This window comes from Sorex araneus, chromosome X (assembly GCF_027595985.1).
Source record: "Sorex araneus isolate mSorAra2 chromosome X, mSorAra2.pri, whole genome shotgun sequence".
In the NCBI taxonomy this organism is placed as follows: domain Eukaryota; kingdom Metazoa; phylum Chordata; class Mammalia; order Eulipotyphla; family Soricidae; genus Sorex; species Sorex araneus.
The window spans coordinates 363039500-363057189 of NC_073313.1; the positions used below are offsets into that span (position 1 = coordinate 363039500).

At 42.8% G+C, this 17690-nt stretch overlaps 1 protein-coding gene across 1 annotated transcript in view; it reads right to left on the reverse strand.

The window, feature by feature from the left end:
- The window catches only part of LOC101550540 (phospholipase B1, membrane-associated-like), a 90997-nt gene that overhangs the window by 24337 nt on the left and 48970 nt on the right, over window positions 1-17690 (reverse strand). Inside the window, exons 22-25 of the mRNA XM_055121361.1 lie at window positions 5954-6005; window positions 5537-5617; window positions 2774-2839; window positions 2156-2256 (exon numbers count right to left, since the gene is read on the reverse strand). Of these exons, the coding sequence (XP_054977336.1) occupies window positions 2156-2256; window positions 2774-2839; window positions 5537-5617; window positions 5954-6005 (300 nt within the window). The remainder of the gene's footprint in view (window positions 1-2155; window positions 2257-2773; window positions 2840-5536; window positions 5618-5953; window positions 6006-17690) is intronic.

Sequence of the window (17690 nt, forward strand, 5' to 3'; positions counted from 1 at the left end):
TCTAGAAGCCATGTTATCATGCTCCTTGTTTACAGATGAGCAAACTGAGAGTCTGCAGTTAAGTACTCAGTCCTGTTCACTCAGCTGCTGCATGTGGGAGCAGGAAATTGAATTTCCTGGTCTGAGGCTTAGCTCTGACTCCCTGGAGAAATGACTCTGAAGCTCCTGGCTGGCTCTAATATTTTGCAATATGGGCTTTTCCATGTCCTCAGCACTTCAACGAAAGCACAACCATGGAACCAAGTAGCCCAGCTGTGCAGCGAGGCAGCAGCAGAACAAGGAAACCCTGAGTCGGCCCACTCTTGGCGACTTGGCAAATGCCTAATATGAACCTTTGCTTTCAGCACCTGGAAATTTTGCTGGTGTTTCAGCAGTGACTGGCAGCAAGAGACATTTGGGCGAACTGCCTGCCACAGAATATAAGCACTAAGACCCCAGGAGGTTGAGAGACTAGAGAGAGCAGGCATCAGGGATGGAATCAGCGCCACAAAACAAATAGCATGATAATAGAGGTGTGCTGCCCAGACATCACCCTTCTTCCTTCCCAGCTCCTCCAGGTCTCCTCAGGGAACTGGGAGAGCTGGGTCCTCGGGTGAGGTTTGTCACAGATCTTCAGGGCCACCGCCAACTATCCCTTAATTTCCAAGAGAAAACTTGCCTCTTCTGAATTATTCACTCAGTCAGTGAACTCCGCCTGAGCCCTACACCTTGCCTGTCGTGACTCAGGCAGCAGAGGGCTCTGTGGAAGACACACATGAATAATTCCCAGGTGGTTCTCAGGGAACTGTGAAGGGGCCTGCACAGAACAATAGCGCTGAGGTGGGTAAGTAGGAGCACAGGCCTGTGACAAGGGATAATGGTAGGGAGAAGGTCTTGCAGCAGGGAGACTGAGAAATGTGTTTGCTTGGCTTCTAAGGTCCTGGTTTAGCTCTGAAGACAGTGGATGAAGAAGGCCTCTCAGGCACCTTCCCAGGAACAGGGCACTTTGTCCTCTGGGTCCCTGCTGAAGGGGCTTCTCTGTCCAGGCTACGGGAGGGGAAAATCCAGACAAGCTTATAAGAAAGCTATAGAAGGAGGGCGGGAGGGAAACTAGGGACATTTGTGGTGGGAAATGTACACTGGTAAAGAGAAGGATGTTGGAATAAACTGAAACCCAATCATAAATAACCTTGTAATTGTGTATCTCACTGGAATCCAATAAAAAGTTAAAATAAAATAGATAACAGCAATGAAAATAAGGCATTCTGATAACACGTTTGAGAAGTATATGATATGTTAATTCAATTTTAATGAAAGGGAAAAGTCTTTCAAAGAAGTATATACAAATAACTCAATTTGCTTTGCCTCTTTTCTTGAGTTGCCCCTCTTTGGTGTACTTCTCCTAAAGCTATAGTGTTTCAAGTCCTTTTCCCAAAATTTAGCATTATAGGGAAAAAAGTGTCATGAATGATTGATTTTGAATTCACCTGGCCCCAATTGTTTTGGCCCCAATTAGATTGCAAAGTCATTGATATTCAAACTTTGTCTCTGCATTTCCTTGTAATCTTTTATTGAACCAGCATGGTACCTTAAAGGTAATGGGCAGTCAATAAATATTTTTTTTTTTTTTGGTTTTTGGGTCACACCCGGCGATGCACAAGAGTTACTCTTGGCTCTTCACTCAGGAATTACCCCTGGCGGTGCTCAGGGGACCATATGGGATGCTGGGATTAGAACCCTGGTCGGCCGCGTGCAAGGCAAACGCCCTACCCGCTGTGCTATTGCTCCAGCCCCGTCAATAAATATTTTTAACTACTGTTTAAGTGTATCCAAACTTTTGTTTTGATCAATAAGTAATAAAATAATCAGAAAAAAAAGAAAGAAAGCCATAGCAGTAAGTGGACTGGTAACCTTGGGCTGGACCACATTTGTCCACTCCATTCCTCATCAGTTACTCCCCCCTCCCTAGAGAACCAAAGGGTGACCTGAGCCTCCATGACAGTGAAGTAGAACTGTGTTGAAAACGCAGACTCCAAGGGGATCTGAGGGCCAAATGGATGTCAAGAAAGTTCTGGGAACTCCCTTAGGCATTGTAAAGTTTGAACAGGGTAGAGGGAGTGCCAGTAGTCTTCACATTTCTGTCCTTGGAGTTTTAGAAAGGGGGTTTCCATCTCACCTGAGGAAGGGAACATTGCAAGAGAGTCTTTTATCCTGGGATAGCTCCCTCAAGCCAATTAACTCCATGGGTAAAACCATATTCACAAACATCCGAGGCACCTGAGAAAAGGAAGGTAAGTTGCTAAGAGTTTTAAGGCTGAGCAGCTCCATCCTCTCATCGGGCTCAGGGGTGGCTGAATGCTCCTGCTGGCCCTCAAGTCTGTGTCACTGTGTCTGGCTTTGCCATGCGCTGCCTTTATCCCTCCAGCCTCCCTCCCTCTGCTGCTTGCACCATGACTCCCACCCCTGGTCTCCTGATAAAAGGGACCTGGAAGTAAGTCTCAGCAGAAAGTCAGAGCTGCCTGGGGGCCGGAGTGATAGCACAGCGGGTAGGGCGTTTGCCTTGCACGCGGCCGACCCGGGTTTGATCCCCGGCATCCCATATGGTCCCCCAAGCACCGCCAGGAGTAATTCCTGAGTGCAAAGCCAGGAGTAACCCCTGAGCATTGCTGGGTGTGACCCAAAAAGCAAAAAAAAAAAAATTTTTTTTAAAAAAAAAGAAAGTCAGAGCTGCCTGGAGGACCGGTCTGAGATCCAGGACTGTGACTGTGCTGTGTAGAGGATCCAGGCATCATACCTCAGCATGGAGGATGTCCAGAGCACGTTGAATGTTGCGACGGAAGGCCACAGGAGAATGTGTGACCTGCAGAAGAGGAAAGTTCTCAAACACCACTCAACATCCTCATCTGTAGATGAGGGAGTCTTCCTCTATTGGGCTCTCTCTAAAGCTGCTACAGTCTGGACATTCTCAGTCCTGTGGAACTCTGAGTTCTGCTTAGAATCTCAAGTGCCTGGGGATCCCATTCCAGTCCACCCCGATTCCAATCCACACAAGGAGATAATGGGCAGGGCTCCTCTCCCCACTCAAAGCACATATTAATGCTTATTTCTTCTGGAATGGGGTGTTGTAAAGATCCATGAAAACCTTTCCTGAGTAAAATATAACCAAGAGCCTTATTCTACTAAATATCAAAGACGATGTACTGGGTACTTTGTCCTCTGGCTGGGCCCATGATCCCACTTTCCCAAACTTGACAACTCTGAGGAATCATTGTTGTCCCCTTTCATCATGGATAGGGACTTCTTGAGCCTAGTGACACTGGTCAGGTAAGGTACAGGTAAGGTGCTTGCCTTACACATAACTGACACAGGTTCAATTCCAAGAACCCCATATGGTCCTCCAAGCACCACCAGGAGTAATCTCTGAGTATAGAGCCAGAAGTAAGCCCTGAGTACCACTGGGTGTGACTCAAAAAACAAAATATGAAAGGAAAGGAAAGGAAAGGAAAGGAAAGGAAAGGAAAGGAAAGGAAAGGAAAGGAAAGGAAAGGAAAGGAAAGGAAAGGAAAGGAAAGGAAAGGAGAAGAGAAGAGAAGAGAAGAGAAGAGAAGAGAAGAGAAGAGAAGAGAAGAGAAGAGAAGAGAAGAGAAGAGAAGAGAAGAGAAGAGAAGAGAAGAGAAGAGAAGAGAAGAGAAGAGAAGAGAAGAGAAGAGAAGAGAAGAGAAGAGAAGAGAAGAGAAGGAAGAGAAGGAAGAGAAGAGAAAGGAAAACAGAAGATTAGAAAAAAAAGGAAAGGAAAGAGTGTCCAGTACCAGGAAGTTTGCTCCATGGCTTGGAAGCTGTCCTCACATGCTGGGGAAAAAGGCAGCTCAAATAGCAAAGGGAACACCAAGTAAAGTGTGGTAGGACAACTCACTCAGGATGGGAGATACGTGCTGAAAGTAGACTATAAATTGATCATGATGACCACTCAATACCTGTATTGCAAACCATAACACACAAAAGGAGAGAGAGAACAAAAGGGAATGCTCTGCCACAGAAGTGGGGTGGAGTCGGGAGTTGGGAGGGATACTGGGATCATTGGTGGTGGAGAATGGGCACTGGTGGAGGGATGGCTACTCGAGCATTGTATGACTCAAAAACAAGCACGAAAATATGTAAATCCGTAATTGTACCCTCACAGTGATTCATTAATTAAAAAGAAAAAGAAAAGAGTAGCCAATACATATTCTGGATCATTACATAGTTGCTGAAAACCATTTTATAAAAAAAATAAATATTTATAAAGGACATATCTTCCCCATATATTGCTGCTGAAGTAGCTAATTTCCAAACAATATTTTCAAGACACATCCTTTTTAATTTTTGTGGGAGTCAAATTCAGAACTTCAAACATGCAAGGAAAGTGCTCTGTTGTTTAGCTATATCCCCAGCCAATAAGCACTTTCTTTTTTTTAAAAAAATTTTTTGGTTTGGGTGCCACACCCAGTAATGCTCAGGAGATACTCTTAGCTTTGGACTCCGGGGTCACTCCCAACAGCAATCAGGGGATATTGTGGTATGGCTCCAGCGTGCAATTAATTTAAGTATCTCACCAGCCCAATAACATTTTTAGAATGCAGTGAAACAATTTTTCCACAATCACAGGAAGTACTAAAGATAGACATTTATCAAAATGTAGTCAATGGCATTTATGGATATTGCAACTACAAGAAAAATTTCTCTTCTGTACTTTGATGTGTTTTTCTTCTTAAAAATTCAGAATTACTTTTCCAGAATATAGTACAGGGGTTCAAGTGCTTGCCTTGCATGCAGTCAACTTGAATTTAATCCCCAGCATGACATATGCTCCCCTTAACACAACCAGAAGTGATCCCTGAGCACAGAACCATGATGAAGCATTAGGCAATGCTGAGTGTGACCCCAAAACAGAGCAAATGATAATTATGGCTATTATTTTTCAAATACACTGAATTGAATGGAGAAGAAAGCAAGCATGCTCAGCATAGGTAGGGCAAATGGGAGCTACAGGAAACAGATTGGAGATTAACACAAATAACACATCATCTAATTACCACCCACTCCTACTACTAATTAGGACTACTTCTCCTCTCTGGAAATAATCAACAATCCCTTATGGCTTTTAAGGGAATAATTCCTGCCACAAGTGGGAGACCAGTCACTTGTGTGATCTAAAATATTCTGAGTTTTCAGGAATAAGTACTGCTTCCACAGGATTAAAACCTGAATTAGAGTGAGGCCCAGAATGACATGACTCAGAACCTTTCTAGATACCTGTCTGAGGAAATCAATCATCCCTTAGAAATGACAGCACCAACGTGGAGAGCTCTTGCTTGTCCCCTTGCAAGTCTCCATCTTGGGAGGTAAATTGCCCACTTGAGTATTAACTCAGGATCAAAACCTGGTGGAGTGGAGGCCAGACCAGAAGTGTGGAGCCTCAGACCCAATCAAACTGCCAACCAGTTCTGTTGCCACATCACTAACCTGGGGTGGAAATAATTCTTGGGTGGCTATCTCATATTGAGGTCTAGAGACCTACCTGGTCATTGCAGAAATCACAGAGATCACTGTTTCCTATAAACATGGTTAATAATTTCCAATCTTCATTATAATTTATCCTCTGAAATGAAAAGAAAACAAACATATAAGTATTGAACCCAAGAATCATGCCAAGAAAAATGCAAAAGTGCCAAAGACTACATTTTCATACACAAAAGGGTTTAGTGAACATTAATATCTTCTATTATTTGATTTGGAAGTTCTGAGGTCATGTCATAGGTCAGTGGTCCTAAGTGCCAGATCAGTTGTGGTTTTTAAAGATAGACTTTATGAATTTCCACGTGGTCCTGCACACTGACCAGGCTACCGTCCATGTCTCCATTGGTTTCACCTGCCTGCTCCCCCTTCACAAGTGTGTTACCATGGGTGGTCCCAGGTGGCTGATCCTCCTACTCACCTTATCAGTTTTCATCATTCTTATAAGCTCCCTGATCTGGTTAGACAAATCCCTGTGGACACATACAGGAAAAAGTGCTGTGAAAAAAGGTCTGGGGAAGCTGGAAGGAAGGGCTATGTGGCAGAGAGGACAGGGGTCCAATGGAGGCCCTTCCCCATTAAGCATCCACTGGGTGTGGGAAGACACAGTGAAATGTATGGAGGGCAGAGAACTGCTGGCTTTGAGGGTGGCACTGAGAGTGGATTGCTTTCTTACTGGCTGATTTACTTCTCTCTCCCAAGTCACCTCACACAAGACCAACAGAAGGGCAGTGGGTTTCACCTCACACATGGTGCTGGCTCCCGTGACTGCCAAGAGCTCACATCTACATGCTTAAGTGTCAGACACGCCTTGGATCTTGCAACTTAGTTGTATCTTGCTACAGTCTTGGTCCCTAGAGACTGCATACATCGAGATAAACCCTCTCTGGGGCAGGGGGGGGGGGAGTGAGGGAAACAGCAAGTGAGATTGCAGAGCAGTCCCATGAAGTGAGGGAATGCCATGATTGGTATCAGATAGCTTAGGTCTAAATCCTGATTTTACCACTACCCAATTCTGAAACTTGATCAAGTACTTAATCTTGTAAACCCTCAGCTTTTCCTTCTGTAAAATGGGAATGGTAAAGCATACCTTATTCAGAGAGCTATTGGTATATTAAACACACATATACACATACATCAGAAGGAGCTGGGTCAAGAGCAATAGTAGAATTGGTAGGGCTTTTGCCTTGCATGCGGCCAGACGAGGTTTAGTCCCCAGCATCACATATGGTCCCTCTGGCCCTCCAGAAATAATTTCTGAGTATAGAATCAGGAGTAAACCTGGGTATCGCAGGGTGTGCCCCCCGACCTCAAACACCCTCAAAAAAAGGAATAAAAAGGAGAAGGAAAGGAGGAGAAGGAGGGGAGAGGAGTAGAAGGAGGAAAAAAAAGAAGAGGGCAAGGAGGAGGAGGACGAGGACGAGGAGAAAGAGGACAAGAAGGAAGAGGACAAGGAGGGAGGAGGAAGAGGACAAGGAGGAGGAGGAAGAGGACAAGGAGAAGGAGGAGAGGAGGAGGAGGAGAAAGAGAAGGAGGAGGAGAAGAGAAGGAGGAGGAGGAGGAGGAGGAGAAGAAGAAGAAGAAGAAGAAGAAGAAGAAGAAGAAGAAGAAGAAGAAGAAGAAGAAGAAGAAGAAGAAGAAGAAGAAGAAGAAGAGGAAGAGGAAGAGGAAGAAGAGGAGGAAGAGTAAGAAGGAGAGGAGGAGGAGGAGAAGAGAAAAAAGAAGAAGAAGAAGAAGAAGAAGAAGAAGAAGAAGAAGAAGAAGAAGAAGAAGAAGAAGAAGAAGAAGAAGAAGAAGAAGAAGGAGAAGGAGGAGAAGAAGAAGGAGAAGGAGAAGGAGAAGGAGAAGAAGGGGAGGAGAAGGAGAAGGAGAAGAAGAAGAAGAAGAGGAAGAGGAGGAAGAAGAAGAGGAAGAAGAAGGAGGAGAAGAAGGATAAGGAAGAGGAGGAGGAGGAAGAAAAGAGGAGAAGGAGAAGAGGAGGAGGAGGAGGAAAAAGAGAGGAGGAGAGGGAGGAGGAGGAAGAAAAGAGAAAGAAAGATGGAGAGGAAAAAAGAAAGAAAGAAAGAAAGAAAGAAAGAAAGAAAGAAAGAAAGAAAGAAAGAAAGAAAGAAAGAAAGAAAGAAAGAGAAAGAGAAGAAAGAAAGAAAGAAAAGAAAGAAAGAAAGAAAGAAAGAAAGAAAGAAAGAAAGAAGGAAGGAAGGAAGGAAGGAAGGAAGGAAGGAAGGAAGGAAGGAAGGAAGGAAGGAAGAAAAGAAAGAAAGAAAGAAAGAAAGAAAGAAAGAAAGAAGAAAGAAAGAAAGAAAGAAAGAAAGAAAGAAAGAAAGAAAGAAAGAAAGAAAGGTAGGCCACCTTCCTGGGGAAAGTGGCCCAAGATTTCTAGTTATATTGATAAACATCCTAGATTCTTGTTGAAAGGTGCCCACTGAAAACTATGATAGCACATGATAAACATCCATGTAGAAATAATCTATTGAGGGGGGTACAGAGCAATAGTACAGCAGGTAAGGCACTTTCCTTGCATGCAATTTACTTTCAATCACTAGCATCCCATATCTTTCCCCAAGCCCAACTGGAGCGATTCCTGAGCACAGGAATAATCTATTAAATTAGTTTTTCCTTTACTTCACCACCATTATTGACCTCACTAGGAGCATCATCTAGAATAAAGTCCAGAGAGACACCTCAGCTGAATAGACCTGTTCTCGGGCCCAGATCTCTGGAGTCTTCTAGGAATGGGGGTGGACTGCATCCCTGCCTTCTGTAAGGCGCAGCACTCTACCCACCCCAGTTTCTGCAACCTATAAACAGCTCGGCTGAGATACCATGCTGTGGAATCATCCCAGTTCTATAGCTCCCAGAGCAAAATCTCCAAATTTCACTCTACAGATGGTGCAGAAGGAGCACAGAAAATTAGATGAGAAAGTTGCATATAAGTCTACTAAGCTCAATGAGTAAAAATAATACAGATGGGCTGGAGCAATAGCACAGTGGGGAGGGCGTTTGCCTTGCACACGGCCAACCAGGGTTCGATTCCCAGCATTCCATATGGTCCCCTGAGCACTGCCAGGAGTAATTCTTGAGTGCAGAGCCAGGAGTAACCCCTGTGCATTGCCAGGTGTGACCCAAAAATTAAAAAAAAAAAACACAGAAAGCTCAATTAACACCTAATAGCTCAGTCAATCCTCAGACAATGACTTAAGTTACACCATTATAAAAATACATGTTGTGAAAAGGACCAACAAAAGAAGCCCAAACCAGGTAGAAGGAAAGAAATAATAAAACTTAGAGCAGAAATTAATGACATGGAAACCCAAAAAACAATCTAAAAGATCAATGAAACCAAGAGTTGGTTCTTCAAGAAAATAAACAAGATTGATAAACCACTAGCAAGACTCACAGAGAGAGAGAGAGAGAGAGAGAGCCCTAATAAACCAAATCAGAAATGAAAAGAGGGACATCACAACAGAAACCAAAGAAATTCAAAACATCATCAGAGACTGTATGTCATGAAACAAGAGAACCTAGAAAAAATTGACAAATTCTTGGATTCCTATAATCTCCCAAGGCTGAACCAAGAAGATCTGGAATACGTGAATAGGCCTATCAATATCAAGGAAATTGAAACTGTAATCAAAAGTCTTCCCAAAAACAAAAGCCCAGGTCCAGATGGATTCACTAGCGAATTTTTCCAAACATTTAAAGAGGACCTATTGCCAGTTCTTCTCAAGCTTTTTCAGGAAATTGAAGAAACAGAAACTCTCCCAAACAGCTTCTATGAGGCACATATCTCCCTAATACCAAAAGCAAACAAAGATACTACAAAAAAAGAAAACTACAGGCCAATATCACTGATGAACACAGATGCGAAGTCCTCAACAAAATATTAGCAAATAGAATCCAACAATTCATCAAAAAGATAATACCCATGACCAAGTAGGATTCATCACAGGGATGCAAGGATGGTTTAACATTTGGAAATCAATCAACATAATCCATCATATCAACAAAAGAAATATTAAAAACCCTATGATCATATCAATGGATGCAGAGAAAGCATTTGACGATACCCAGCACCCATTTATGATGAAAACTCTCGCCAAAATGGGTATTGAAGGAACTTCCCTTAATATAGTTAAATCCACCTACCACAAGCCTATGGCAAGCATTATCCTCAAAGGGGAAAAACTAAGAGCTTTTCCTCTAAGATCAGGGATGGGACAAGGATGCCCACTCTCACCACTTCTGTTGAATATAGTACTAGAAATACTTGCAATAGCATTTAGGCAAGAAAGATATTAAGGGCATCCAGGTAGGAAAGGAAGAAATCAAGCTCTCACTATTCCCAGCTGATATGGTACTATATTTAGAGAAGCCTAAAGCCTCTACCAAGAAAATCCTAAAGTCTTTACCAAGAAACAATAGACTTGAATAGTAAAGTTGCAGGCTATAAAATCAATACCCAAAAGTCCATGGCTTTCCTAGACGCAAATAATGAGAGAGAAGAAAGTGACATGAAAAAAGCAATCCTGTTCACATCATGCCTCAGAAAATCAAGTACCTCAAAATCAGCTTAACCAAGGAGGTAAAGGACATGTACAAAGAAAACTACAAAACACTACTTCAAGAAATGAGAGGACACAAGGAAATAGAAACATATATCCCCTGCTCATGGATTGGGAGAATTGACATTGTCAAAATGGCAATAAACATTGTAAAGATTCAATGCAATCCCTCTAAGAATACCCATGACATTCTTCAAAGAAATGGAGCAAACACTCCTGAAATTCATATGGAACAATAAGCCCTCAAGAATAACTAAAGCAATTCTTGGGAAAAAGAAGGTGGGAGGCATCACCTTCCCCAACCTTAAACTTTACTACAAAGTAAATAATTAATTTACTTAATTATTATTAAGTAAATAATAATTTACTTAATAATTATTATAATTAAGTAATAATTAAAACAGCATGGTACTGGAACAAAGGCAGAGCCACAGACCAGTGGAACAGGGTTGAATATCCTGACACACACACTCAAATACATGATCATTTAATCTTTGATAAGAGAGCAAGACATATGAAGTGGAGCAAGAAAAGCCTCCTTAATAAATGGTGCTGGCGGGGCTGGAGTGATAGCACAGCGGGTAGGGCGTTTGCCTTGCACACGGTCAACCCGGGTTTGATTCCCAGCATCCCATATGGTCCCCTGAGCACCGCCAGGGGTAATTCCTGAGTGCAGAGCCAGGAATAACCCCTGTGCATCACCGGATGTGACCCAAAAAGCAAAAATAAATAAATAAATAAATAAATAAATAAATAAATAAATAAATGGTGCTGGCAAAACTGGACAGTTACATGCAAAAAAAATGGGCTCAGACCTCTACCTAACACCATGTATGAAAGTCAGATCAAAATGGATTAAAGACCTCAAATCAGACCGGAATCCATAAGGTACATTGAAGAAAAGGTCGGAAAAACCCTCCACGACATTAAAGCTAAAGGTATCTTCAAAGATGACACGCCACTGGCCAAGCAAGTGGAAACAGAGATAAGCAAATGGGACTATCTAAAACTAAGAAGCTTCTACACCTCAAGACAGCCTACAGAATGGGAAAGGATATTCACCCAATACCGATCTGATAAGGGGTTGATATCAAGGATATACAAGGCACTCGTTGAACTCCAACAAGAAGAAAACATCCAACCCCATCAGAAAATGGGGCCATGAAATGAACAGAAACTTTCTCAAAGAAGATATCTGAATGGCCAAAAGACACATGAAAAAATGCTCTTCATCACTAATCATCAGGGAGATGCAGATCGAAAAAACAATGAGATATCATCTCACACCACAGAGACTGGCACACATCCAAAAGAACAAAAGCAACAGATGTTAGTGTGGATGTGGGGAGAAAGGCACTCTCCTTCATTGCTGGTGGAAATGCCAACTGGTCCACCCCTTTTGGAAAATAGTGTAGACAATTCTCAAAAACTTAGAAATTGAGCTCCCATTTGACCCAGCAATACCACTGCTGGGAATATATCTCAGAGACGCAAAAAAGTATAGTAGAAATGACACCTGTACTTGTATGTTCATTGCTGCATTGTTTACAATAGCCAGTATCTGGAAAAAAACCCGAGTGCCCACGGGGCTAGGTGGGTAGCTGGGGACACTGATGGAGGAAAGGTCACATTGGTGGTATGTTATCCTATATAACGCCAGGACTACATGTTTTGAATTAACAGTACTTTACTTTTACCCTTTCCTTGGAATTCACAGGTTCCTGAAGGAGAAAGGAATAGGTTTGAATAGGAACACCTCATTTCTCTCTAGGATATCCATTCGTATTGAAGCTTCCCTCTGTCTTTCTTTACCCACAGGCATGGAGACCAAACCCCAACTGTCAAAGCCTCTGATAACTTTAAAAAAGTGTTTTTTCTCAAACATAGGCTAGGTTGCACATCTATGACTGCCGAGAAACCAGACCAGAGAATGGCTGCATTCCTCTGCTGAAGTTCTCCTGCCAGAAGTTGTGATGCTCCTGTTCCAGTGCTCCCCGACTGATCCAGTGATTCCTGAAATTTATTGGACTCCTAATAGCTGCTCCCCTGAGACTCATTGCTGCTACCACTACTGATGCTGTTACAGGAACAACTCTTCAATTTTGGTCCAGACACTTCATTTCTTCAAAATGGGACTAAATGACTTATCATTGGTGACTTTTATCACCCCTGGACAGTGCAGGACAATTGGATGCTTTACTACAAGCACTGCTCTGGGCCCCGGGTTGGACTGAAATCTTAATACAACTAATAAGACTGTATTGTGATTTGAAATTGTGTTGTGATTCGGAATTGTTCTTCATTTTCAATTTTTGTGTTTTTGTAAAAAAGAAAAAGGGGGATATGTAGGATAACATAGCCTTAGATAGTTTAGGTTTATTGGGTTACTCCTGTTACAGTGCTCCCATTCCTCTTTATTTGTAGCTTCCTTCTTAGTGTCTGTTGACTTGTAAATATTGTTTTTCTCTTCTCCTTGAGTCCTTTGCATAGTTTATTCAGAGCCATGTCCTTTTTGTATGAACACAGGAAGACTTAGCAAATGTTATGCTTTTGTAACCTAGGAGTCATTTAACTCTACATGATATTTTCCTCCTGGGCATCCGTTCTCTCGACCTAAGCCTCAGCTGACCTTACTTCCTAGCACCCCCAAAATCAGAGTCCCGACGAGGGACGGGACAGACCCAGGGCAAGCGGTGAGTTGTGTGCTATCCTGGCATCGAGATGGGCCTGGCCAAAGTGCCTAATGCTTAACCATAAGTTAAGAGCTTGGTCATAGACAAATGCTGTCATGATCCAAACAGTGATAACTAGATTCAGACCCTGCTAGGGTTAGGAATGATTAATCTGGCCTGAGTGCTGTAGTCTGAGTCTGTGGCAAGATGTTGCCAGGAGAGCTGCCTTGCAAGCCTCAATGTATCTCTTGCTATGTCCATACAAATATAGCTAGTATTCAGATGTGATTAAGTTCTTGGACTAAGGAAAGGAGAAAAACCTTAAGAGGTATTTTACCTGCTGGCAGTCAGGAAGGGCTTTCTTTTTTTTTTCTTTTTGGGTCACACCCGGCGATGCACAGGGGTTACTCCTGGCTCTGCACTCAGGAATTACTCCTGGCGGTGCTCAGGGGACCATATGGGATGCTGGGAATCGAACCCAGGTCAGCTGCGTGCAAGGCAAACACCCTACCTGCTGTGCTATCATTCCAGCCCCCAGGAAGGGGTTTCTTATGTTGATTTTGCTACCTGGCTGTGTGTAGCCTAGAGGGGCAAGGGGGAGAGAAAAAGAGGGAGGAGAGAGACGAGAATCCAGAGAGGCTGCAGTAGATCCAGAGAGAGGATGGAGCTGGGAGTGTGGGAGATGAGAAAGATGGAAGATTGAATAAACGGTAACTGATCAGCAACCAGCTTGGTCCTCATTCTTCCTTCATCTGTCCTTGGCCAACAGCCGTCCTGATCCAGCCCGTACACAGCGGTTCCAGAGCACCGAATGCGGGTGGTGAGACACAGCCACCCGGAGAGCCCACGAGTGCACATGCCCTTCTGCGTGCTTTAGTTTTTTACTGCGGTAGGACTGGTGTTGGGACACTGAACATCTGAAACAACTGTATTATGAACAATTTTGTAAATTATTGTTTAAAATAAGTTTCAGGTAAAAAAAAAGTGGTAAAAAATATTCTGTGCAGTTGGAGCCATCAGTTCCCAGGCACTGACAAAATACTTGTTTGGCTGAGGATGACTAAGGCAAGTCCTGGCCCTTCCAAAGGTACCGTGGGCCTTCTTTCTTGCTATGTGTCCTCGTCACAGTCGAACCGCTGGGTAAACACAGACGTCCAGTTCAAATACAAAGGAGGAAGGCGCGGGCGGCCTCACACTGTCCAAAGCATCAGGGGTCTCGCCTGCAGATGCGCTGTCTCTCTGAGCACACGCAAACAAGTACAGAAATTATTGAAATACGTATCACATACCATCTTTTAAATTAAGCTCCTGACTCATTTACAATAAAATAAAATAAAATAAACGGGGAAGTGACAAAAGGCACTGACCACTGCCCATGAGCCATGGCCATCATAATTTAACATAATAAAAGAACAGATCTCTCGCTCCCCTGGGACAGTCTTCACGAGGCAGTAAATAAGTTATGGGTTCTGGGCCAGAGGCATGTGGTCAGTCGTTGGACGCTGAAGATCAGCAGGCTTTCCTCTCAGAGAGCCCCTGCAAGCTACCGAGAGTATCTAGCCAGCACAGTGGAGCCTGGCAAGCTACCTGTGGTGTAGTCAATATGCCGAAAACAGTAACAAGTCTCAAAATGGAGACATTACTGGTGCCCGCTCAAGCAAATCAATGAGCAATGGGATGACTGTGACAGTGAAATAAAGTTTCAAAAATTAAAGAAGTAAAAAACAAACCAAAAAAACACATCCAAAAAAGAAGAAAGTTCTACATAGGAGGTGGGGCCAAAATGGTGGGAAAATGAGGCTGGTGAACTGTACTAGAAGATAAAATAATCAGAACAGAAATATGGAAACTTAATTCCTATTCTCTTGAGGAATTTCCTATTATCTTCCAAAAGAGCTGGACCAGTCAACACTCCCACCAGCAACGAATGTGAGTTCCCTATTCCCCACATTCTCACCAACACTGATTACTGCTATTGTTTTTAGCAAGTGCCAGTCTCTGTGGTGTGAGATGATATTTCATTGTTTTGATTTACATTTACATTCCCCTGGTGATTAGTGATATAGAGCACCTTTTCATATGCTTTTTTAAATCTGTATTTCTTATTTGAAGAAGTTACTTTCATATCTTCTCCCCATTTTTTGATAGGGTTGAATGTTTTTATTTTCTTTCAGCGTTCTACCAGTACTTTATATATAAGATATTATCCCTTTGTCAGATGAGTGGTGGGCAAAGAATTTCTCTGTCTGTGGGCTCTCTTTGTACTCTGGTCATAATTTCCTTTGAAGTGCAGAAGCTTCTTAGTTTAATGTGCCCCAAAAGCCCAAAAGCACAAATCAAAAAAAGACATGCATTCCTATGTTCATTGCAGTATATTTGCCTATTATATACAGTAGCCAAAAGAAGAAAAATACCCAAATGCCCACAAATAGATAGCTGGATAAAGAAAGTATGGTACATATATACAACAGAATACTTCTCGGCCTTAAGAAAAGATAGTCATGAAATTTGTTATAATGTGGATGGGTCTGGAGAGTATCATGTTGAGTGAAATCAGTCAGAAGGAGAGGAACATACTCAGAATGATCTTTCTCATATGTGGGATACAAAGAAACCTCATAGAGAAGTATCAAGTGCCCTAGGGCAATTGAAACAATGAGCAAGAGAACTGGTCTTTAGTAGGAACCTTGCATTGGAGCAGGGGTTGGGGTGATAAGTTAGGGAAGAGAACACTAGGACAATGGGGGGGGGGGTGGAAGTGCCTGCCACAGAGGCAGGCTGAGACATGGGAGGAAAACTCCCTAGTTGATGGAGGATAATGGACATGGTGAAGGGACTACTATTGGAACAATATAAGCCTAAAACTCAATTATAAATATTTCTGTAACTTTGTAATTCACAGTAATTTTATAAAATGTTTAAAATTTTAATTTAAAAACAGCAATAAGTTCTGTAAGAGATGCTTTAGCAAGAGATGTTCTGCAAGTTCTACAGGGAAGAGAAAACGCAAAACTCTATGTAGCATCCCAGAGAACATCTTCACAAAAATAATAATTGAATTTTTAATTGAGTGAATTTCCCAGGGAAGGGTTGGCAAATACCAAGGGCTGAGAGAAGGGCAAAGAAACAGAAAAGTAGTGGGAAGATCATACACAGGGGCTGGCCACAGCACAGAGCAGAGACTAAAGAATAACAGTGAAGCCATGGGCCCCAAGCACCCCACAGGCTTTTGACTCTCCAGTAGCACAAAGCCTAGATGGGAAGCTGGTAACATACCTAGCAAAACCCTGGAAAAAAATAATAAAACTAATAATGAAAACAATAAAATATAACTAATTTTAAAATAAACAATAAAATAATAAATATATTTAATACTATTTAAATATATTTAATAATTAAAATAAATAAATGAAATACTCAGAAGCACACAATTCCTTATGTGGTCAGAGAGCATTGGAAAGCACCTCAAACCAAGGCTGCTGACACTGCATGGTGCTGACAATTACAACAGATAGCAACTTTGCACCAAGTCCCCCTAGTCCCAGCCTAAAGCTCAAACAAGAATTAAACTAATATTCTCAGGACCCTTGTCACTTGTCACTTGTCATTTCGTTGATCTTTGATTTGCTCGAGCGGGCGCCAGTAATGTCTCCATTCGTCCCTGTCACGTGCTAGTGTAGCCCAATGGTATCTGCTCACTTCAGGAGCAGGAAGAGCCTCAAACCATACGTTCAGGGTTTTGACAAAGAAGTGTGACCATCTCCTAGGTGGGCAGCCACGCGGTCTTTTGACATCCTATGGGATCCAGTTGGTAACAGCTCTAGTCCAGCAGTCGTCTCTGAATCACATTACATGTCTGGCCCATCTGATTTTTGATGCCTTGTTAAATGAGACAGAGTCCCTGATTCTTGATCATCAACGGAGGTTGGAACTCCACGTGATACTCCTAGCATAGCTCTTTTGATTCCTTTTTGGGATACCTGAATAGCGTTCTCATCCTGTTTTTGTAGGGCCCAGGTCTCTGAGGCATATGTTAGTGTAGGAAGAATGGTGAAGTCAAAAAGATGTGCCCGGAGCCAGAGGTTCTTCATCCTCGTAACCACTTCTCGATGCTCTTGAAGGCATTCCACGCTGCTCTCTTCCTCCTGCACAGTTCTGGCACCCAGTCATTCCTCATGTTGAGTTCTCAACCCAGGTATACAAAGCTGCTTTATGAACGAATGGAGATGTTCATTCTGTTGAGAGCAAATGGAACGTCAGGGACTAGTTCGTTTTTCATGAACATTGTTTTGGTGAGATTCAGCTGCAGTCCGACCTTTCCACAGTCGCTGTTGAAGTCGGCCAGCATTTGTACCACTTGGCTAATGTTTGGTGTTATTAGAACTATGTTATTAGCGAAGCAGAGGTGGTGTAGTTGCCAACCGTTTATCTTCACTCCCATTCATTCCCATTCCAGTCGTCGCATGACGTTCTCGAGGGTGGCACTGAAGAGTTTCGGTGAAACGGTATCACCCTACCGAACTCCTCTCTTTATGTCAATGATCACTTCCTTGTAGAATGGTGAGATCCTGGTGGTGAATCCATAATACAGCTTGTGGAGGATCTTGATGTACTGACTTTGAACGCCCTGTTTGGCCAGGGCTTCGATGACCACTTCAGTCTCAACAGAATCAAAGGCCTTCCTTAAATCAATGAACATTAGACAGAGCTGCATCTTGAACTCTCGCAAAACTTCAATGAGTTTGGTCACTGTGTGATAGGGTCGATCATGCTGAATCCTTTATGGAACCCAGCTTGCTCGCATGGTTGTCCTTCATCTAGTATTTGCCTATTCTATTCAGGATGACTCGAGTGAACAACTTGTAGACTACGGACAAGAGGCAGATTGGGCAATAGTTGCCAATGTCGTGGGTGATTCCCTTCT